The sequence below is a fragment of the Plasmodium relictum genome (genome assembly GCF_900005765.1).
Source record: "Plasmodium relictum strain SGS1 genome assembly, chromosome: 12".
In the NCBI taxonomy this organism is placed as follows: domain Eukaryota; phylum Apicomplexa; class Aconoidasida; order Haemosporida; family Plasmodiidae; genus Plasmodium; species Plasmodium relictum.
In genome coordinates, this window is record NC_041690.1 from 2,570,283 (window position 1) to 2,595,620 (window position 25,338).

Sequence of the window (25,338 nt, forward strand, 5' to 3'; positions counted from 1 at the left end):
AAACTTAGGAAAAATAAAAATATTTAAATAAATAGTAATAAAATATTATTAAATATAATTAAGTAAAAATTTTAATATGAAAAAAGATGTGAGTAAAATATATATTAGTGAATACAACATTACATTAAATTTTTTTTTTTTCTTTTTCATTATATTCATATTCATAATTCTCATTTTCTATTTATATATATATATATATATATATATTTCTTTTTTTTTTTCCAAAAATTCCTTAATTCCTGTAAAATCTTTTTTTTTTTTGAGCTTTTTTTGTGTAACATCTATATAATTTTTTTTTTTTTTTTTTTTTTTTGCACGATTTTTAATATTCTTTTTGAAGTTTCATTTTTATTTATCTTTATCATTTTTTTTATCTTTTATGAATTTATTTTATGTTTTTTTACACCATATTTTAATTTCCTTTTGTTAAAATATGACTTTTTACATAATAGTTTTATATATATATATGTGCTTTCTATTATTGCTACTTAATTGAAATAATGTACTAATAAAAGATATAATGTCTTTTGTTTGATACTTTTAAAAATTTCATAAAGAGTTCCTTTTTCACTCCAAAATATGTAATATTACAAGGAAATTTTTTTGTTCGTAAAAGCAAAACGATTGATCCCCAATATATTAAACTTAATAACCTTTTTAATTTTAGTATATATTTTTTTTTTTTTCAGTACATGTTTGTCCTTTTCTTTTTAAAATAAAAAATATATATATATATATTTATTTATATATGTTTTTTATTTTTTTCTAAATAATGTTATATGAAACTAAGATAGAATGTAAAAAAAAACTAAAGGATATGCATGAAAACAATTACGATAGAGAATTAATGGAAAAATCATATGAATTAATAAATTTAACAAAAAATGAAAAAAAAGTAATCTCAAATGAAGAATTAGTAAGTGAAAATAATTCCAACCCTAAGAATGAGCAAAATAAAAACTTAATTAAAAATTGTAATTATGTAAATAATATGAATAACAAAGATGATTTGAAAAGTAACATTAGTAAAGAAAATAAAGAAAAAATAAAAAATGTGCAAGAAGAACTAAAAAACAGTAATAATGAAGAAAAACATGTAAAAGATAATTATATAATATATGATGATGGAAATCCAGAAATAAATTTTTTTATTAATAAGGATAATTTAAAAATAGCTAGATATTCCTGGAAAGTAAAAAATCCCAAAGCATACATCTTTGCCTTACATGGAATAACCTCTCATCTAAGGAATGAATATCTAAATTTTTTAGGCAGACCTCATTGGGTTGACGAAAAAAAAAAGGAAAAAAAAGAAAAGGAACAAAAAGAGAAAAAAGAAAAGGAAAAAAAAGAAAAAAAGGATAAAAAAAAAGAAAATGATAGAAATGAAAATGTTTCCAAAGGAGAATTATCAAAAAATATAAATAAAGAAGAAATGAATTATGCAAATGATATATATAAAAGCAATACTAATCAAAATATAAAAGAAAATGCCAATTCTTTTGAATCTTTCCCTAGCAATACTCATGAAAAAATTGATCTTTATTCCACAAATTTAAATAATTGTAATCATGGAATTAAGAATAATAATTCAAATAATAATTTAAATTTTAAAGAAAACGAGAAAAACGAAATCGAATTCAATAATAGAATATGCAATGAAAAAGAAGTAAACGCTGAATTAGAAATGGATAAAAATAACTATATTTTTAATAAAAACAAAATAGAAGCAGATAATGTAAGTGATTCCAATGAAAATAAAATAAATCAATTCTATGAAAAATCTAAATTTTTAAAAAAAAAAAAATTAAAGGAAAAAATACTAAGTTCCATATCGTCTAATAACACTATTAGTACATTTAATAATGATACAAATAATAGTAAAAAAACAAATATTGAAGAAAAGAAAGGAAAAAGTAAATTAAGTAGTATCTTTTTTAATGATTATGTTAATAAGAATACATATGAAAATATGTATAATAATAAATTTAATTATGGTGAACTCCCGAAAAACAAAAAATATTTCTCTTTTCTAAAAGTTCAGCGTTCAGCAAAAGATAAAAAAAAAAAATTTTTTCGATGTTCAAGTGCTGAAAGATTTGGTTTTTCCATTTATAGAATGAAGAAGAAAAATATGAAAAAAGAAATAAAATGTATAAGTGAAACTAATTCATTAGTAGATGAAGAAGTTTATAACTTTGATGCCTTTTCTTGTAGCTCATCGGAAGAAGATGATAAAAAGAATTTAGAAAAAAAGCTAACAATGTTTTTATCATGTTCTTCTTGTGTGTCAAATTTTATGGATGATACAAATGCATTAAATAATAGAATAATAAGTGAAAGTTTATATAATGAATTATCTTCGAATAAAGTTATAGACGATGATAATGTATTATTAATAGATAAAAATGATACAATAAAACAGTACGATTCTAACGTTTACTATTGTTCTATGTGTGGTATATGCAATTATTGCACTTGTGGAAATAGAAGTTTGTCTTATAAAAACAGTTGGATAGAAAAATTAAATCAAAATAACTTTTCATTTTTTGGAATTGATAACCAATCTCACGGTTTATCAGAAGGATGGCAGAATCAGAGATGTTATGTAGAAGATTTTGATAATTTCATTGCTGATGCAATTCAAGCATTAGAAATTTTTGTAAATGAATGGAAAGAAAAAAATGAATTAAAACCAATAATAATCATGGGATTATCTATGGGTGGTTGTATAGCTTTAAGAACTCTAGAAACTCTATTTAAATTAAATAAGGAATGGAAGATTTATGTGAAAGCATTAGTACTTGTTTCTCCTATGATAAGTTTAGGAAAACAAAAAAATAAAATTACTAATAGGCTTTTAATTTCAGCTACAAAATTCCTTAAATATTTCTTTCCGCGTTTAACAGTTAATGTTAAGGAAAACAATACTTTTTACCCATGGATACAACACGATTCTCAATTAGATCCCTTGCAATATTGTGGGTCATTAAAAGTAAAAATTGCAGCTGAATGTGTAAATGCAGCTGATAACTGCTTAGATTATCATGTTCTAAAATATGTAGAAGAAAGCGATGTTGATATTATTGTCATTCAGTCTAAATATGATTGTATTGTTGACCCTACAGGTACTATTAATTTTATGAAAAAAATGGTACGTTTATGCGAAAACAAGGAAGAAATTTTAAAAGAGAATGAAAAAGAAAATGTGAAATCCAATCAAAAATCAAGTTTAAACATTAATAAAGAAAAAGAAACTGAACTGAATGGTAACAAAAAGGTTTATAATGATATGGAAGAGGCAATTTCAAATATTTATAAAAGTGAAGATATTAATAATATAGAAAATAATAATAATACTGATATTATCAATAATGATATTAATAATAGTAATAAAACAAATGATGAAACAATAAACGAAATAGACTATAAAAATGAAATAAGTAATGATTCTTTAATGAATAATTATACAACCAATAACAATATTTATACAAATATAAACTCCAATGAAAAAATAATAGAAAAAGAGGAAAGTTTAAGTAATAATTTAATAGAAATGTCAAAAAAAACTGACTTACTAGTACAGTCTAACAAAACCTCTAATTACTCTGATGTAATAAATGAAGCTGACGAAAATTATATACTCCCCATAGAAAATATTAAAGAAAATAAAATGGAAATATGGAATTATTTTGATCATGGTTACTATAAATATTTTAAATTAAAAAAAAATACAAGAAATAAAAGTGATTTTTCATCTGATGAAAAAAATTTTAAAAACTTAACTATTTATATTTTAAAATATGGTTGTCATACCTTACCAATTGAGCCCAATACAAAAGAAACAGTTAATATTTTAGTTGACTGGCTTAATAATATATATGAATAATTGGTTGTTGTTTTTTTTTTTACTTGAATTATTTTTAATTTCTTCAATAATATGTTTATTATTAATATTTATATATATACATAATATATATTATTCTTTTTTTACGTATATATTTATTATGAATTCTTTTTATATAGTACTATTGTTATTCTTACATTTCAAATATATATTTATATCATTATTATAATTTTTATTCTATCTTCTTTATTTTATTTTTTTTTTTGTAAACAAAAATCATTACTTGAGTATTTTTTATTCCATTATTATGAAATATTATATATATATGTGTGTGTCTTTAAAAAAGAATAAAATGCATTAATGATAAAATTGACATCATTTTTATTTTTTATTTAAAATAAGTTTCATCACCTTTTTTTTGGTTTAATATATTTATCCATACTATTTTATTTTTATCCGTATTTTTTTTTTTTTTTTTTTGTAATTAAAAAATATTGAATATATGCTTCCCTATTATTCTTTTTTACTTTTTAAATTTTTCTTTCTTTTAAATTCAGCTAGTTTTTTATTTTTACTTGTTTTAATAAATAGTCATATATTATATAGTATCCTATATATTCTTAAAAAATTAAACTAAAATGTATTATTGTTTTTAAATTAAATTACAACTGTACATGTATTCATATTTATTGAGTCATTTTTTATTTTTTTTTAAAATGTTATAAAGCCTTATTTCAGAAACTTATATTGTTATAATTTTTTAAATTAAATAAGAAACATATATACCTGTTATTTAAAATCTAAATTTATGTAATCAAAATATAAAAAAAAAGTATTTTTGCTTTTTTTATTATTATGTTTCATCCATTGTTCTCATATATTTCTTTGTATTATATTTTGTAATTTAAATTTTTTTTATACATTCATTTTAATGTCGCTAAGTAACATGTTTGAATTTATCTAAAAGATTTTGTAAAATTCAATTAAATGTTTCTCTTTTATAATTTTTTTCTATATAGCCGCTAAAAAATAAATTTTTTAAACTTAAAAAATTGTGAATTAAATATGTAGAAAACATAACAAATTTTATAGAAAAAACAAAATAGATGTAATCAACCAAATTTTTCTGTAAGGAAAAAAAATTTAAATTAAAAATACATTTTAAAATTTTTTTTCTTTTTCTTCATGTGATAATGAAAAAAATAAAAATTCAAAAAGAAATATTTGCTATCATAAATTTTTTTTAAATGAAAACACAATCATAATAAAAATTTAAGAAAAAAAAAAAAAAAAGTATTTATTAAATACTTAAATTTAGTTACAATTTAACATTTTTTTTTTTTTTTGTAATATATATATATATATCTTCTATAAATTTAAGAAAATAATTGAAAGAATAAAAAGAGAGAATTATATGCATAAGTATATAATACAAGAATCATGATTAATTTGAGAATTTTTTCTTGTGGTGGGATAATTAAAAAAAATAATAAAATAATATTAATAAAAACCAACTTTAACTATTTTAGTACATTAAAAAATTATGAAAATTATTATAAATTTATACTATCGTCTAACAAAATTTGTATAGGATCTAATAGAACTTTTTTTAACCAAAATGTAAATAACAAAACTGTAAGTAAAATTATAGATAACTATACCATATATAATAAAAAAAAGTTACTGGAAAAGTATGCAAATTTTAATTCTTTTTCCAAAAATGAATACAATGATACAAATTTATTTCGTAATTTAAAAAGAAAAGGAGAAGTGAAAAAAAACAATGAAAATGAAAATGAAAATGATAACGATAATAATAATATGAATATAAATACAAAAAAAAATGATGTAAATTATGATAATAAATATTTAAAAATGGATGATAATATTACTTACGACAAAAGTAGACAAGAAAAAAGAAACAGAATTTTCAAAAGAAATTATTTAAAAAATATGCATTCTTTGCTATTAACTAAAAAAATTAAAGAAGCCTTAAATGGTTTGAAAAGTAAGCATAGTTATAGAATATTAATGAAAAGAATAAAAACAGAAAAAAAAAAAATAAATTATGTTTTAATAAAATATCAATTAAAAAAGGATAACTTAAAAATTAATTTCAATGAGCATATATACAGAAGAGCAATAATTAACACAAAAACTAAAATATTTACTTTTCTAAAAAGAAATAATAATAAATCATTGATGGATATATATTATGAAGAAAAAAAAAAATATAAATTAAGAAAACAAAAATTATACGAATTACAAGAGAAGTTTATCAAAAATTCTAAAATAGCCCAATCAAGTATTAAAAAATTTTTTAAAAAATACGGATATGTTGGCTTAGCAACATATTTTATTATATTTTTAATAACTTTTTGTTCTTCTTATTTTTTTGTCCATTATAAGTATATATCTTTATCTGATTTAAAGTATATATCAGAAAAAATGCATCTAAATAAATATATTGATGAAGATTTACATAAAAAAATTGATTCTTTATGGGGAGAATTATTATTTGCATATATAGCTTCAAAAATATCAGAACCATTAAGAATAGTTATTACAATTCTTATTACTCCATATATTGCAAAAGTTATAAAATTAAAAAAAAAAAGTAGAATACTTTAAAGTTTATTAAGAATATATTAGTTTAATGCACTTTACATTTTTGAAATAATTAATATTTTTAATATCTAAAAAGAAAACTTTACATAGATATATATAAAAGTTAAATTGGAAACATAAAATTCATTTATATAAAGTGAATATTTAAAATAATTTTCTTTAAGAATTATTACGTATTGTATTTTATGATATATTTCTCTTTTTAAAAAAAAAATATATATATATATTCTACGTTTGCTTTATGATTATTTTAAAATATAAATTTTTTTAAAATATGTTATTAAATATATTTTTTTTTTTTTTTGAATAAACAACTCAAAAAAAAAAGTTGTAGATGGCGAGAAAAACATAATATAATTTCCAAATCACCAAAAATATTAAATAAAATTTGGTAGCATACAAATATACATATTTGTAAAAATAAGTTTTTATAAATACTTTCAAATAATCTTATTTTAGTTTATTAAATTTTAAAAATAATATATGAAAAAAAGTTTGTAACATAATATACTTTCTTTTTCAAAGATATACTCTAAAATGCTCTTTAAAAAAAGTACGAACTTCATATTTGTCTACATCATATTTCTACTTATATGTATATATACATTTTTTTTTTTTTAAAATAATAAAAAATACATATTGATATTAACAAATTCAATTTTCTTTTTCCCATACTCATTTTCCTTTTTTAATATAATAAAATACATAGAATTCTACATTTTTGCACGCATGCACACACAGAAAAATAAAAGTAAAAATGCATATATATATATATATATATATATATATCTCATAAAAAAATAATAGCTTATTAAATGAAATTATAAAATCCTCATAATATGTAATATTAAAATAGGTATTAATTTTTCCCCATTTATTATTCCTTAACAAAATAAATATATGTAAGGAATTTCCTTTTTTTAATCAAAGTAAAAGGAATAATGTACTAATTTGTTTCAAGAATAAAAATATTTAGAGAAATCTGCTGGAAATATAAATTGGTTTATTCTACCTTTGTTATATTTACATTATAATAGTCATAATCATATATGATTTAATCAACATTTCATTTTTTATGTACATATTATTACATATGAGAATGCTTCACACGAGCATTTTTACTAAAAATTACTTTTATTTATTTAAATAGCCTCCATTTATACATTTATATTTTTAATCACATCAAAAAATATTATTTTTTTCTTTTTTATTTTATTACTCAATTTCTTGTTTTTTAATCTTTTTTTTTTTTTTTTTTAACTATATATTTTTTTTTTTTAATTTTTTTTTTTTTTCTTTGCGCACATAGAAAATTTCAGTTTACATTATATTAATAGAAACGTAAATAAATAATTTTCAAAAAAATTCACAATTCTAATTTATTTAAAATGACAATTAGAAAAATCACCGCGGCAAATACTAATTAGAACAAAAAAAATAGTGATTATAAATATTATTAACATTTTATTTAATACATTTATTTTGTTTTTCTTATAAATTAAAAAATTTTATTTAGATTATTGAGAGGGAATATATATATTTTTTGATATATATGAATAATATACGAATATTAATAATGTTTTTAGTAATTTTTATATAAACAAAAAAAAAAAATAGTAACTTTATTGTGTATATAAATAGATAATATGTTTATATATAAATGTATATATATATAAATATATAAAAAAAAAAAATTATTAAAAATATTTAGCACAACTTGTAAAATTATAAAAAATTATTAAAAAGTTTTTAAGAATTATATTTTTCATTTAAAATTTACTATATTTAAACTTTTTTATTTTTTAATATGTTCCCCAAAAAAAAAAGGAAAAAAAGTAAGGAAATAATAAATGATACATAGCTATATTTTTAAGTAGAAATGTTAAAAAAAGTATATTTTGAAAAGCACTTTTTTTTAAATATATAATTATTACAAATGTTTTTTGAAAATATATAAAAATAAAGTTAATGTTATTTTATTATTTTTCCATAAATTAGGTTTTTTTCTTTTTAATTTTTTTTTATTATATATTACTTTTTTGCTTTTTTTTTTAAAAAAAAAATGTCGTTAAAAAATAAAATGCATGTAAACGAATTAAATGAAACACTATTTGATGAAAATTATAAAATAAAAGGAAATACAACAGAAGTTGAATTAATGGAAACAATAGAAAATTTCAGTGATGATTTAGTATCTAATAATGGTTCCTTTGACAGCAACCAAAGCATAAATATATCAAGTAAAAAGGGAAGTGAAAAAGGAAATGAAAAATCAAAAAAAGATAATTTTAAATGTAATAGGAAAAAAAATGTATTAAATTCTAATAAAAAAAATGAAAATTCTTATTCAAATATTCCACAAATATATGAAACACATGATTCTAATGCTAAAGAAGAATTCCATTCTGAAAATTCTAAGGAAAACCAAAATGAGAAGAATATTTTTTCAAATGTCTTAGCCATTTTATACATAATAATAGCAATAGGTAAATATAAAAAAAATTTTATATTAAACAATATATTATATTACTTCTTTAATTATTAGCAATCTCAAAAAAAAAATAGAAAAAAATTACTTTTTTTTTTATAATAATAATATATATATTTTTTTTTCTTATATATATATATTTAGTTATAATTTTACACTTATATCTAAACGAAGATCACATAATAATAAAAACCATTACTATATTAAAACTGAAATTTGTTGATTTAATAAAAAGAATACCAATTTTCAAAAATTTAATGAAGACTGTTACTTTAACTGTAAGAATTAAAAAGTTTTTTTCTATATTAATATACAATATATATATAAATTAATGATTCTTGTTAATAAACAGTTTTATTCAATTTTTTTAATTTCATGATATATATATGCATTAATTTTTCTTTTTTTTAGAATAATAAAATTAATTCCTTTTTGGATAACACAATAGCTAAATCTGATTTAATTAGACCCTATATGGAAGCATTAAAACAACTAAATACAGAATTTTCTATTTTATTTATTATATTGATAATAACATTTTTCACAGCAACAATTATTTTACATATAATGTATGGTCTTATGACTATGAAGCAAGAAAAAGATAATGCAGAAAAAGAAAATGTTGTTTTAGTTACAAACAAAATGACTGTAGAAGAATATGAAGACAAGTCATTTACTTATAGTGAATTAGCTAAATTGCATGAAGATAAAGATTATATTTGTTTAAAAAATAAAAGAGCAGGTGAAGGAATTGAGTCATGGAATTGGCAAGTAAGAAAATTTAAAAATGAAAAAAATGATAATAATGATTATGATATTTGTAGTGATATTGAACTTTCAGATACGGATGAAATATGATTATCTTTTTCTTTTTAATTTCTTATTTATATATAAAAAGAAAATATTAAATTATTTAAAATTTTCAATCTTTGATTATTTTTCATTCTATATTTTTATTTGTTAAATATTTGAAATTCAGACTTATTATTTAGTTGCTGTTTATGTTTTTTAAAATGTTATTGTTCTTTTTAAATTCATAAAAAATGTGAATTTACATATGTTTTAATAAAAAAAAAATAAATAGTAAAAACAAAAAAAATTAAATAGTATATATATATATCATATTAAAAAGAATATATTATGAAATAAGTTTAATCAGAAAATGTATTTTTAATATCTTATGTTTATGTGCATCATCATTTTTAATATAAAAAATGATAAAAAAAAAAAAAAAAGTTCAAAAAGTAATACTACTATTTATTTTTCTCATCTATTTGGTTAACATTAGATATTAAGGTTATAAATATCATAAAATCATTTAAATTTTTTATTTTATTGTTAATTTTATTTCCTTCTTTTTTTTTTTTTTTTACGTGTAATGTTTTTTTTTTTTATGTTTTTTTTATATTTGCATTTATTATTTCTATATAATAAAAAATAGTAATATATATATATATAACCAATTAGGTAAGGCTACCATTTTTTAATATTGCATATATATATTAGCTCATATCTTTTTCATATTAACACTTTTGAATATTCACTAACATTGTAGGGAATATCTTAAATCAACATATATATATATATATCGATTAATATTTTTGTAGTTATGTATTATTTTTTCATATTACTAAAAAAATTCTACTTATATTCATTATTTTTATATTTATTTTGGAATTTTTTATTTTTTTAATTTTGAAAAAATATGCATAATATTATATTTTTATTATTTCATATATTGTTTTTTATTTAAAAGAGAAAAATACAAGAAAATGGAATAGCACATACTACATAAAATGTTGTAAATTTTTATCTCACAAGTATTACTAATTTTAATATATTTCATTTTATAAAAATTTAAATTTAAAAAAAAATAAGAAAAAAAAGAGACTTAAAAATATGAAAATTTATTTATTTTCACAGCCTTTCAAAAATTATTTTATGCGAAGAATGTGTTATGGTTGTTTAATTTTACTAAATAATTAAATAAATTATTGAACCATATAAAATGAAGTATAAATGAAAGTATAAGTAAAATATTTAAAAATATTTTAAGATGAAAATCATCTTTATTATCTGATATGTTCATTTAAACATTTTTTTTTTCTATACAAATAGCAAAAAATAGAAACATATTAAAAATTTATGAAAATGTAACTTTAACATGCTATATTATATATAGTAAAAAGAATTTTCATACATGATCAATTAATAATATTATTGTAGAATAGTGCGTGGAAACTTCATTCATAAGTTTCTAAAAATTATCACAAAGTTTTGGAATGTCTATAATTCCAAATTAATACATTCACAATATAAAATACTTAGCAATTGTTCTATTTAATTAAATTTAACAAGCCTAATTTGTACATCTTAATAACTGGATCTAATGGACAAACCAAGATAGTACATTTAAGAAATTTTAAAACCTTATTTACGTTTAGTATATAGAAATATCTTGTTTTAATAAAGATATTTTAATGAATAATAAATCATTTATAGATAACATAATTTATATATATATGGCAATTTTTCTTCAATACAATTTTATATTTACAATTCATATTTTGTAAATACAGAAAATTATATTTAATTAAATATATAACAATAAAAGTTTAGATACTATTAACATAAAATAATTCGAGATTGCTCATGCAATTCTAGTGATTTTAGCAAACGAATAAAAAAAAAGCGCATACATGAAGCAATAATTAAAAAGTGTACTAAAGTATCTATGCATATTTGTTATTTTATTTTATTTTATTTTATTTTTTTTTTTTACATTTAATTATAAATTATTATTTTTGAAATTTTCAAATATATATTTATAAATAAATGATTAATCATTAAAATAATATAATAATTATAAAAAACAAAACATATATGAATAATACTATAACTTTTAACCACACAAACATAGATAAATAAATTAATCATATATATTACCTGTTTAAATAATTTTTTTTAAAATGAATTATTATATGTATTTAAGCCTTATATATTTTATATTTCACTTATTGTAATTGTATTACACTTTTTATCAACAGTGTTAATTTTATTATTTTCGTAAACTTATCATATTATCATTAAAACCGTAACTTTGAATGCATTATCTTTGTATTTTTTTTTAAAAAAACCTTAAATATAATTTTTAAAATTGTTTTTTTTTTTTAAGAATAATTCTAACTTTATCTATCTTATACACTTTTTCTTCACTTTACTTTTTTATTTTTACTAAATCTAGGGGAAAAATATATATTAAAAATATTAATTTAATATCTCAAAAAAATTTTTTAATAGAATTTTCCTACATTCATAACGTATGCATATTACTTTAAATTATCCCTTATTCAAATATGAAACTTTAAAATTTACCTATATGAGTTTTATTATGCATTTATCATTGTGTCTATTTTTATTTCACAAGTCAATATAAAGTAATAACATTATTAATAATCCTAAATTAAGTAAAAAATTATTGAAACAAGATAAGAGAATAATTTTTTTTTTTTTTTCATTTAAAATTTTCTTTATCACTTTTTTTTTTATTATAAAAATCCTAATTGATTTAACATTTCAAAATTAACATTATAGCAAATAATAAAATAAACTATTTTAACCTCTATTATTTTATTTTTTTCCTTTTAATATTTAAACTAAAAATAATTATATAGAAATATATACTGATTTAAAGAAATATAAAAAATATAAATGAAGGTACTGCAAGTTTTCTCAACACATAATTGAAGGATATAATTATATATAAAATAAATGAAATAAAATATTCTCTATTTCCTTAAAATGTTTATTATAATTCTTAAGTATATGTTTCTACTTATAATCTTAATTATTTTCATTATTATTTTTAAAATTATATAGCCTTAATAATTAAATTGTTGAAACATGCTCAAGCAATTATACAGTTTATTATAGATGAAAAAGGAAGATGAAATACAAAAAAAAAAAAAAAAAAGAAATATAATCTTTTGTAACAACTATTACTTAACAAATACATTCCGTAAGTTCTTCATGAAATTAGATAAATAATTATTTTTTAGGCAAACCCCAGTTAATTCCATTGATTTACATTTTGAATAAATTAGCAAATATAAAAAATACAAAGAAGATATTTTATTTTTTTCAATATTTATTTTATAATTCCCCTGTAATTTTATTACAAACTTATTTTTTTCAAAAGTAATATAATTTTCTCTTACTAATTCCATTATGTTCATTTTTATTTGTCCAAACTCGTTTGAATAAGATTTTAAAAAATCAAAATTCTAAAAAAAAAAAATAAATAAAAAAATGAAAAAAAAAGTATATAAAATTATGATAATTTAATATGACACGTATATGTAATTTTTATTATGTTATGTATCAACTATAATTATATATGCATATATATATATTTATTTATTGTACAAATATATAGAAAGTGTATTTACTCTTTCATAAGTTATATATAAGTATTTCATATATACAATGTATAAAAACATTAAAATTTTCTTCAATACAAATAAATCATAAAAATATATTAAAATATAAGTGAATTGAATTACTGGATGATAGTAAGATCTGAAGTTAAATATATCATATTTCTCATCATAATTAATAAATTCCAAATTTTTGAAAAATATAAAAATATCCAAATTTTTTGAAGAATCCCATTCTTTAGGATTATATTCTTCATAATTTTTTCTTTCATATTTATATAAATAATTAAATATTTGATTATTGTTATTATTATCATTCCTATTAATATTCAACTGATTATTATTGACTGTCTTAAACTTTTTATGTTCCATATTTGTTTTTTCTTTTATCTCTTCATACTCAATATGAATCATATTTTTAAGCATTTCTCTTTCTTTACACTCATAATCTTTCTTATAAATTGAAACTAGAAAATCTGGGAAAATCATAGAAATATTTACACAACATAAATTACCATTTGATGTTAACAAAAAAATTTTATAATATAAAAGTTTTTTTTTTTCTTCCGTAGATTTATGATCTATTATTTCCTAAAAAAATAAAAAAAAATTAATATAATAAAAAACATTCAATAATTATATTAATATAAAAAATATATATATATAAATAAATAAAAAGTAATATTAAAAAATATCTATTAAAAATTCAGTACTAAAATAGTAAAAAAAATAATTAAAATATAATTAACATCAAAAACAAAAAGGATTCATGTAACATCATTAATATAAATGAACAAATAATTTATTGGAATTATTAAAACAATTACTAAAATACATTTTTTAATTTTTTATATATATAACAGTAATTTTAATATTCTTGCATTATATAAATTTTTTTATTATACTTTAGTTTCAAGATCCGTATAATGAATAATTAAACCAGAAATATTATAAATGTTTCCTTGAATTAAATCAAAATATAAATTTCTCATATTCATATTTAATTTTAAACTATTCTTGAATACATTCATATGTATCGTTGATAAAACTGGTATTTTATATATATTTGTATAAATAAAAGATGGATAAATGTTTTTTTTTTCTTTAACGTCACATGTACTATTATTCTCCTTTATTTCCATATTCTTTTCTATACTTAATACATTTTGAAGTTCTTCAAATAATTTACTTTTATACTTTGTATCTAAATTTATATATGTTGAATGAGTAGCTTGAAACACAATAGGAGTGTAATGTTTTTTTGTTAAAATAGAGCTATTAAAGCATTTTATATAATTATCATATTCACTAAAGTTGCCAGAACTGTTTGCTTTTACATCTTCTTTTAAAAAATATGATTGAAGAGAATTATGATTTAACGATTTTTTCATATAGTCGTCTTTTATTTTCTTTTGAAATGTATTATAAACAAGATCATCTAGTACATTTTCATCGAAATATGGACTAAATTTATTATTTTTGTTTGATTTTTGCACAAAAACATTAAATAATTGAATTCTACGTCCTTTTCTCAAATTCTCATATGTTTCATTGTCAATCTAAAAAAAAAAAAATTTATGTATGCATGTATTTATCTGTATGCCCTTTAATTCTTCTATAATTACAACTACATATATATATATATAATTTTTCTTTTTTTCTTACTTTAAACATTTTAATTTGGCATAAAGAATTTATTATATATTGTACTTTATCGTCAAAATTTGTCGTTTCTTTTATTTTTTCTGAAGAGGCAAAATCTATAGCTTGTATTGTGCAAAATGGAGTCGCTTCCATATACATATTTAAATCATTTTTTAATTTTACATATTTCATATTTTCCATAAAATTTTCATCATGTAGTATTTTTGTAATTTCATTTTTTAAATTATAAACAATTTTCTCATAAATATTATTATTTAAAAGAAAAAATTTCTTTTTCGATGGATCATAAAATCCATAAGAAAAATCACTCTTGCTAATAATTATTACATCTACAAAAAAACAATTACTACCAAAATCCTGAATATTCCTAATTCTTTTAGCTTTATATTTTGATATACCAATTTTCAATTGATTTTCTTTGTCAATATCAATTAGATTGTTACTAGATAAAATAAAATGAGCATTTTTAAAGTATGTATGTTCATTTTCTTGTTGAATTTTGTTATATAAATCAAATGAATTAATTCTTAAAATATATCCTTCTTTAATTTTATTAGAAATTAATAAATTTTTTAAATATGAATCATTTATCATACAATATATATAATCAAAATTATCACTCAAAATCATAATAAACTCCTGTTCTCTAACAATTTTCTCAACTCTTAAATTTACTGGTGTTTTATACGTTAATATATTTTCTTGTATTAACTGTAAAATACATTTTTTATTTTTTTTTTCTTCAATATATCTTTTTAATAATTTATATATAAATTCAAATGGTGAAGGAGGCTCAGTTTCATCAATACTTTTAATTATCATAACTGTACGATTGAACTTCTTCATCTTTTTATAATTTAACTTATTTTCTTCATATTTATCCAATTCATATATACCAGGAGATCCATATATATCATTCTTGCTATCATCATACATTATTTTATCACATTTTTGAGATTTATTTAAAAGTTTACTTTCGTTATTAGATAAACTTGTTTGTTCATCTTCTTGAAATTTAAATTTATCACTTTCATAAATGTTATCTTTCTTACTTTTTCCTGACTTATTATTAGTACTTATAATTTTTTCTTGGGTATTTTGCAGAACAATATCACTTATATTGTGTAATTTCTTTAAATAATCATTTTCATTTAAATATGCATAAATAAAATTCTTATAATATTCCTCATAACTTATATTACTGCAATAATCTTGTTTACTTTTTTTTATTGTTTCTCTTTTTATATATTTATATTTTTTTCTTAATTCCTTTTTATATTTACGAATTAATGACATAGTTATTAACTTATATTTTTTTGAAAACCAAGTGAAATCATATGTACAGAAGATTTTCAATTCTTTCGTTATTAATATAAATAAATCATAAAGTTCATTAATATCTGACATATAATATTCATTTTTACCTCTACTTTTAAAAAAGTACGAATAATCATTATCAAACCAGTTAAATTTATATGGATTTTTATTTTCATTAGTAAACATTAAAGTATTTGTTAAATCCTTATTATTTTTTAACTTCTTTATTTTTGATAAATTGACATACATATATTTTATTAATTTTAAGTGATTTCTTAAATTAATATTTAAATTTAATTCTTTATTTTTATTACTAATATTTATTTTTTTTTCTTCAAAGTCGTTAGTTTTTTTTCTTTGCCTTGGATTAACAAAATCCTTTTTAGCTCTGAAACCATTACTTACTTTTATGTTGCTTTTGCTATTTGGTGAAAAATGATTGTCTACTAATGTAGAGGTATTTTCATTTTTAAATAAATTCACTTCTTTTTTCATAATTTCATCGTATCCTTCTGATTCATATGATTCTTGTTCTTTTAAATTTTGTCTATCATATACTTCTAACATACCATTTTTACTCAAAAACAATTTTTTTTCTGAATAATTTATATCATTTTTTATATCTGAATTTTCAGCATATGATACTTCCTTTTTTTGATCTTCTAAAAATTCCTCATATATTTTTCCTTTTTTATTTGAAACATATGCAACTTCCGATACGTTTTTTAAATTAATTTTTTTTACATCTTTTGAGTATGAATCATTATCATCACTAAATAATTTATCTTTCATTTCTTTTAAAATATCTTTATTTATATTGGCTTCTTTTCCTGAAGCATATGTAAATGAACTGTATATCCCATTTTTTTTTACATTTTTGGTATATGAATCATTATCATCACTAAATAATTTATCTTTCATTTCTTTTAAAATCTCTTTATTTATATTAACTTCTTTCCCTGAAGCATATGTAAATGAACTATATGCCCCATTTTTCTTTGCATTTTTGGTATATGAATCATTATCATCACTAAATAATTTATCTTTCATTTCTTTTAAAATTTCTTTATTTATATTAGCTTCTTTTCCTGAAGCATATGTAAATGAACTATATGTCCCATTTTTTTTTGCGTTTTTGGTATATGAATCATTATCATCACTAAATAATTTATCTTTCATTTCTTTTAAAATATCTTTATTTATATTAACTTCTTTTCCTGAAGCATATGTAAATGAACTATATATCCCATTTTTTTTTACATTTTTGGTATATGAATCATTATCATCACTAAATAATTTATCTTTCATTTCTTTTAAAATTTCTTTATTTATATTAACTTCTTTCCCTGAAGCATATGTAAATGAACTATGTACCCCTTTGTCTTTAACATTTTTTGTGTATGAATCGTTATTATCATTAAATAATTTATCTTTCGTTTCCATTAAGCTTCCCTTATTTATTTTAACTTCTTTTCCTAAATCACATATAAATGATGAATTATTTATCATCCTGTTTTTGTTTACATTATTGATTTCATCGTAAATTTCTAAAAATTCATCTGTTTTATTTTTTTTGTTTTCATCCACATTTTCAGTTTTGCTACATATTTCTATATATTCATCTATTTTATTTTCTTTATATGAATTCATACTATTTGTATATGAATCGCACTTATCATCATATAATTTATTTTTCATTTCTTTTAAATTTTCTTCATATATTTCAACATTTGTTCCTAAAAAATGAATAAGTTCTGAGTTATTTTTTGAGTTACCTTTATTTAAATTTTTTGTGGATAAGTTACTTTTATCATTAGATAATAAATTTTTCATTTCACATGAAATTTTATCATTTATTTTATCTTTTTTTCTTGATGTGTACATGAATGACGAATTATTTGTAACACCGTTCTTATATATATTATTAATTTCATCATAAATTTCCAAAAATTCATCATTTTCTCTAGTTTTATTAATATTTTTAGTTTTATCATATATCTCTAAAAATTCGTCTTCTTCATTTTCTTTATCTTTATTTATACCTTTATTTTTATTGCATATCTCTAAAAATTCATCTTCGTTTTCTTTATTTTTATTCATATTTTTAGTTTTATAATAAATCTCTAAAAATTCATCTTCATTTCCTATATTTTCATTTATACTCTTAGCTTTATTATAAATTTCTAAAAACTCGTCTTCGTTTTCTTTTTCTTTATTTATACCTTTATTTTTATTAAAAATCTCTAAAAATTCGTCTTTTTCATTTTCTTTATTTTTACTCATATATTTATTTTTATCATAAATTTCTAAAAATTCATTTCCTTCATTTTCTTTATTTTTGCTCATATATTTATTTTTATCATAAATTTCTAAAAATTCATCTTCTTCATTTTCTTTATTTTTACTTATATATTTATTTTTATCATAAACTTCTAAAAATCTATCTTCTTCATTCTCTTTATTTTTACTTATATATTTATTTTTATCATAAACTTCTAAAAATTCATCTTCTTCATTTTCTTTATTTTTACTCATATATTTATTTTTATCATAAATTTCCAAAAATTCATCTTCTTCATTTTCTATATTTTCATTTATATTTCTAGCTTTATTATAAATATCTAAAAATTCGTCTTTTTCATTTTCTTTATTTTTATTTATACATTTATTTTTATTATAAATTTCTAAAAGTTCATTATTAACATAATTTTCTTTATTTCTATTCATATCTCTAATTTTATCATAAATTTCTAAAAACTCATCAATTTCGTTTTCTCTATTTTTGTTTGTAATTTTGTTTTTATCATAGGTCTCCAAAAATTCTTGCAATTCATTTTGTTGTACTTTTATAAAATTAGAAATTACCTTAGGTTTTAAATTAAGCTTATCACATAAAAAATTATAATTTTTTACTTCAAAAAAATCTTCTACAACATTAGAATTTAATACTTTTTGGTTATTCCTGTTTAAATATGCTGTATCATATTTACCTTGACTAAAATTATTTTTCAAAAAGACGTTTTTTTCAAAATTCCATAAATTATTCTCTTCAATTGTTTCTTTCTCAATTTTTATTTCAATTTTTTTTTGAGATATCAAATTTGTCTTGTTTACAGTACTATTTATAACTGACTCTCTAATATAATCATTTGAATTATTAAAATTTTTTTCATCTTGAAAATTTATCTTTATTTTTTTATTTATATGGGCATCATTTAACATATTTGATGAAATTTGGCTATATTCCCTTGAATTTTTTAATATATCCCTTTCTGTGTTATTTTTTTCATCGCATATATTTGATTTTTGAATGATATTTTTAAATTCTTTTTTTTCTTCATTTTTTATTTTTTTATCATAATTGTAATTAATTATATTATTTGTGTTAACTGATTTTTCAATTTCACAAATCATTTTGTTTTGACTAAGATAATTTTGGGACTCATTTTCATAATAATTAAGTGAACCTTTTTGATAATTTTTTTTTTCACTTTTTGAGAAATTAAAATTTTCATTGTTATTTTTTTTTAAAATATTCATAAAATTATTATCGTTCATATAACAGCTATTTTTATTTTTACCATTTTTATGAGCCGTTAAATTTTCTTTATTTTTTACAAATACATTTTTACTATCATAGTATATATTTTCAATTAATTGATTTTTTTCTTTATCTCTACTTGCTGTATATTCACACAAATCTTTTATATTATAATTCTCGAAAAATTGACTTTCATTGCAACCAACCTTTTTTTCATCTTCTTGTTTAATGTTTGTATAGGCATTATTTATGCACATGTTCATATTATTTGTATTATGATCATTATAGGTTGTATAGCTATTATATATTTTATTATCTTGATAATTATTGAACACAATTTTATGATCAAGACTTAAATTTTCAATTCTTTTACTTACATTTTTATTTCCATTAATTAAGTTTACTTCACATTTAATTATATTTTCATTATTTTTAACTTCATAATTGCAAATATTTTTGTTATTTTTAATAGTCTTATTTTTATTTCTCACAAAGCAATTACGAATATTAGAAAATTTTTCATTTTCATTTATCGCCTTTTCACCATGCTTCAACAGTATTTCTCCACTTTTAATACAATTTTCACGGTTTTTTTCATCATTTCTGTTTTCCTTTTTTTCCATTTTTTTATATGTTATATTGTTTTTTTCATTTTTTTCAATGATTGTACAATTTATAATTTGTTCATTATCTTTTAATTTAGCATTTTCCCCTTTTTCACATTTAACGCCCTCTTGCTCTTTAATATTCTCATTTTTTATAAAATGTGAATAATTATCATTTTTATGTTCCGTGTATTTTTGTTCGTGCGTTAAAATGTTACAATTAATAGTATTATTAAAAATGTTAACCTTATAATTTTTATTATTATTATTTAAACTACTTTCAGTTAAATTTTTTCTTTTTTTATCAGTAATTTTAATATTTGTAATGTCTTTAAAGTTACTATTAATAGAATTAAAATATACATATTTATCATTTTCCTTATTAATCCAAGTATCAATTTTAATTTTACAATTTAATTCATTATTCATATTTCTTAATTCCTGTAACTTACTATAATGTACATTATGATAAGAGCTGATTTTATCATCAATGTATTTTTCTACATTTTCTTTCGATTCATATTTATTATTTGCAATAGTATTATCACTGTCATATTTATTTTTGTTTATATTAAAATTATAATTATCCTTTTCAGAAATATAATCCGACTTCTGAATTTCATTTAAAGTAGAAAATTTTCTCAAACACAATTTCTCATTTTTACTACTATTCCCTGAAATGTAAACTTCATTTTCTTCCATTTTATGCTCACTATTTTTACATAAATTGTTCATATATGCATTATTTTCATTTTTTATTTCTAAAATGGAACCTCTAGTATTAGTATAACTATTTAAATTATCAAATTTATTGTTTAATTTTGAATTAATGCAACTCCCCTCACTATTATCAGTTTGAATTTTATTAACAAAAATGTAGTCTTGTTCAGTATATTTTTTATTTCCCTGTATATTATTTGAACAATTAAAATTTTCCGATTTTTTTTTATTATAGAATTTATTATGTACGTTTTGAATATATATTTTTCTGTTGTTTTTACTAGAATGATTAAAAGCATCTTCATCATTTAATAAACTATCATTATTAAAGTATTTAGGAACAATATCAGATATGCGACTTTTTTGATTATGTTCATTATTTTTTGGGTCATTTATGTTATTTACATCATATATTTTTTCCATATTATTTATGTTATTTATATGGTTGGTTGTATTAATTTGAGTTTTACTTACACTACTAACATGCATTACATTATGTATATCCTTCCGAAAATTATTTACACTCATATTTTTAGAGGCATTTTCCACATTATGAATATTACATATATTAACTAAATTGTTATAAGATATGTTTACATTATTGTGGATATGTTCACTTGCATCGTAATTTTTTCTACTTTTAGCATTATATTCTTTGTATTGATTGTATTCATTTTTTATTTTATCATTTTTTACTGGTGTGTTAGAATTAAATTTATTAATATCCATTTTATTGAAATGACAAAAATTTCCTTAAAAAAAAGAAAAAAAAAATCATTTATTTCGTGGATTATATCAATTTATTTATAAATTTGCTAAATAATTTACACATCATAATTAGAACATTCAAAGTATTATATTTGTCTTTGTTAATGAGAGATTAATATTTTATATATTAAAAATAATTTTTTTTTATATTTCTTCAAATTTTTTAAATATTTTTTTATTTCATCAAAATGTCTTGCATTTTACAATCATTTTTTGTAATATTATAATATATATCTTGCTCATCTCATAATTGTATTAATTCTCTAGTTTATTTCTTGAACTAAAAATATTTTATTTCTTTGAATTTAAAAAAACTTTGTTCAAATTTAGTTATTTTTCATACTAGTTTTCAATAAAGTCTTCTATAAAATAAATTTTCATCGCTGTATTTTTTTAGTATTTATCTCTTTTTTTTATTATTTTTATTAAGAATACACTCATCACCACAGTATTATTACCTTTGTATTTATTTATTTTACAAAAAATAAATTAAAAGTTAGAACTTAAGTTAAAATTAGTGTAATATTCTTTCCTTGGGATAATGAATTTTCTAATATTAACACTTAGCTTTTTAAGAATATGTTATTTTTTTCACATATTAATATTAAAACATAAAAAAAATTGTAATTAAAAAATTAAATTTAAATAAATAATAATTTGCATTTTTAATAAATAAAATATTTTTTGTACTTTATTTTATTTTTCATTTAATTTTTTTTTTTTTTTATATCTATTTTTTTCAAATTTTTCCAGTTAAAAGACATAATGCATATAATATTTATATTCAATAATATTTTTTTTATAAATATTTTTAATAATTTTTTTCCATATTAATATTCAAAATTTTCTTTCTTTAAGATTTTTGAAAATGTGAGCATGTAATAAAAAAAACAAAATGAAATATTCTATATATTCAAAGTTAATTTTGTTTGGGAACAATTATCATTTGATAATTTTAATATATGCTGTGTTTTTAATGTCTTTCTTTTAATATTTTTATTTGAAAAAAATTTTACATATTCCGAATATTTTTATCACATTTTTTTATTCTAAAATTGCTATCGTCCTTAAAATACAATTATTAAGGAATCATTAGCTCTTTCTTATTAAAATTTTGTTCATAAAATAAAAATAGATATATCCTAATATTGCTTTATTTCTCTACATTTAAATATAGAAAAATGTAAATAAAGAAGTATAAATTTTTTTTTTCTTTTAAATTTTCAATGATAAATTGTAAAAAAAGGGGGAAGCAGTTTCACTCCAAAATGTTTGTATTTAATTGAAATTTAAATTAATATATGAACTCTTTTAGAATTAAAAAATAAAATATTCATTATATTGCTTTTTTTTAATTAAAAAAGCGATAAAAATTTCCTCTTTATCTGAATTTTTATATTAAAATTTCCATTTCCCCTTTTTTTTTAACCTAATGTATACATCATTTAATATGTAACAATTATTAAAAGAAAAATTATATTACTATTAATAACATATATATTTTTTTTTTTAAATAAGATGTATTATGCTATAAGATGAAAAAAAAATTATTAAAAGGTTTTTTTTTCTTTGGATAATGATAATTTCAAAATAAATAAAAAAAAATAAGGAGCAATATATTATTAAAATAGAAAAAACTTTATTACAATATATCCTAAATCAAAAAAAAAAAAAAAAAATATATTATAGATAAAAAAATTATGCGTCTTCTACAGTGATATATTTCTTTATATTTTCAATTTTTTCACATAAAACAGGTGTAGTTCCTTTTGGATAAACGGTTGGACGAGGCAAATGATACAATCGGACATTTGGTTGTTTATAAGGTCTTATATGATGAGAACCATCTTTTGTTATAACACAAATATCCACATTCCCACCGGAACCTAAATCATTAAAAATACCTGCACATATAGCTTCACAGACAAGTTCTTTTCCTTCCTCTATTGTCATATTGTCCCTATATTTTGCTTCTAACACGGCCATAGCATTTAAAGATCCTGATCCCAAAGCAGTAAAAGGTAATAAGCAAGAAGAACCATGAGGATGTATACCATACAACTGAGGCCCAGTAACATCTACCCCTCCTAACACTATTGCACACACTTTATATCCCTGATATTTAAATAACTCTTGAGTTAATCTTGATACACACATAGCTACCCTTGGTTGAGAATTGGTATTTAATCGATGTAGTTCCACATTATGCTGCAACCATAAAGTAGTATGTTCTAAATCTCCTGCTACTCCTGCTCCAGCACAATATATATTTTTACTTATATAATGTAATTTACTGCAATTTTTATCGGCAACGATTGGTCCTTCTGTTGCTCTTGTATCAGCTCCCAAAATAACTGCATTTTGGCAAACTAATCCACATATGGTTGTTCCTGTTTTTCTAAATCGAGGAAATGCTATTCCTTTTTCCTTTAAAATTTCATTTCTATTTAAGTTTTCAAAATTATATCCTCCATTTTCTTCTTTTAGGACGTTTATATATTCTAGTTTCATAATTATTCTAATTTTATTAAAATTTCAATTATGCGTTCAAAAAATAAATTTTAAAATATAATTATATTTTAATATTTATTTTTAATTATTTCACGAAATATTTAACTCAAAAAAAAAGTAATTTTAGCTGTATGTTAATTACACTATTTTATACTTAATATATGGCTTTCCTTTTCAATATTTATATATTTCTTCTTTGAAAAAGCAATATATATATATATTTTTTTTTTTGAAAAGGTGATTTAAAATAGATACTTTATTTGAGAATAATAAGTTGTAATTTATTTATTTGCAATATATTTAAAGTATTTTCATATATATATTTTAATAAGAACTATTTTTCCTTTCAAAATAAGAAAATATATTTTAAATAAAATTTAAATTGGATTTATTTTTAAAATATATTTATAATTATATTATTTCCATAAACATTTTTTTAAACCCATTATGCATTATATAACTTTCAAATTATTGATAATAATTTGTTTTTAATTAGAACTGATTACTATAAAATTTATGAAAAAACAATAATTTTCATTTAATATTCAACTAAATGTAAATTTTTTTTTTCTTCTTTTGCATATATTAAATATTTTGTTTTTTTTTAAATATCGGAGCTCATGTAAAAAAGTTTTAAGAATATGAATTTTTGAATTTAAAAAAGAATTTTTTTCTGTAATCATATTTCTATTAAATTAGCTAACATATGTAAATTCATGAAAATTTTTATTACTTAAGAATTAAAAATAAATAAATAAACCCTCACCTATGTTCATTGGAAAAAAAAAAAAAATTCTAGTTATACTGTGTTG

General features: G+C 18.5%; 5 protein-coding genes across 5 annotated transcripts; 3 read left to right on the forward strand and 2 right to left on the reverse strand.

Moving 5' to 3' along the window:
• Nucleotides 1-772: 772 nt before the first annotated feature.
• On the forward strand, nt 773-3,889 carry PRELSG_1268300 (alpha/beta-hydrolase, putative; the record flags this gene model as incomplete). Its single annotated transcript, XM_028678503.1, has 1 exon — nt 773-3,889. The coding sequence occupies one exon, from the start codon at nt 773-775 to the stop codon at nt 3,887-3,889; it is 3,117 nt and encodes a 1,038-aa protein (XP_028534786.1).
• A 1,398-nt stretch (nt 3,890-5,287) lies between these two features.
• PRELSG_1268400 (conserved Plasmodium protein, unknown function) lies at nt 5,288-6,478 on the forward strand (the record flags this gene model as incomplete). Its single annotated transcript, XM_028678504.1, has 1 exon — nt 5,288-6,478. One exon carries the CDS (start codon nt 5,288-5,290, stop codon nt 6,476-6,478), a length of 1,191 nt encoding a protein of 396 aa, XP_028534787.1.
• A 2,059-nt stretch (nt 6,479-8,537) lies between these two features.
• Nucleotides 8,538-9,821, forward strand: PRELSG_1268500 (conserved Plasmodium protein, unknown function; the record flags this gene model as incomplete). The annotated part of the gene is made up of 3 exons (XM_028678505.1): nt 8,538-8,961; nt 9,108-9,241; nt 9,375-9,821. The coding sequence occupies 3 exons, from the start codon at nt 8,538-8,540 to the stop codon at nt 9,819-9,821; spliced, it is 1,005 nt and encodes a 334-aa protein (XP_028534788.1).
• A 3,140-nt stretch (nt 9,822-12,961) lies between these two features.
• On the reverse strand, nt 12,962-21,976 carry PRELSG_1268600 (conserved Plasmodium protein, unknown function; the record flags this gene model as incomplete). The annotated part of the gene is made up of 4 exons (XM_028678506.1): nt 12,962-13,246; nt 13,526-13,990; nt 14,305-14,958; nt 15,065-21,976. The coding sequence occupies 4 exons, from the start codon at nt 21,974-21,976 to the stop codon at nt 12,962-12,964; spliced, it is 8,316 nt and encodes a 2,771-aa protein (XP_028534789.1).
• Nucleotides 21,977-23,713: 1,737 nt separating this feature from the next.
• PRELSG_1268700 (proteasome subunit beta type-7, putative) lies at nt 23,714-24,526 on the reverse strand (the record flags this gene model as incomplete). Its single annotated transcript, XM_028678507.1, has 1 exon — nt 23,714-24,526. The coding sequence occupies one exon, from the start codon at nt 24,524-24,526 to the stop codon at nt 23,714-23,716; it is 813 nt and encodes a 270-aa protein (XP_028534790.1).
• Nucleotides 24,527-25,338: the final 812 nt, after the last annotated feature.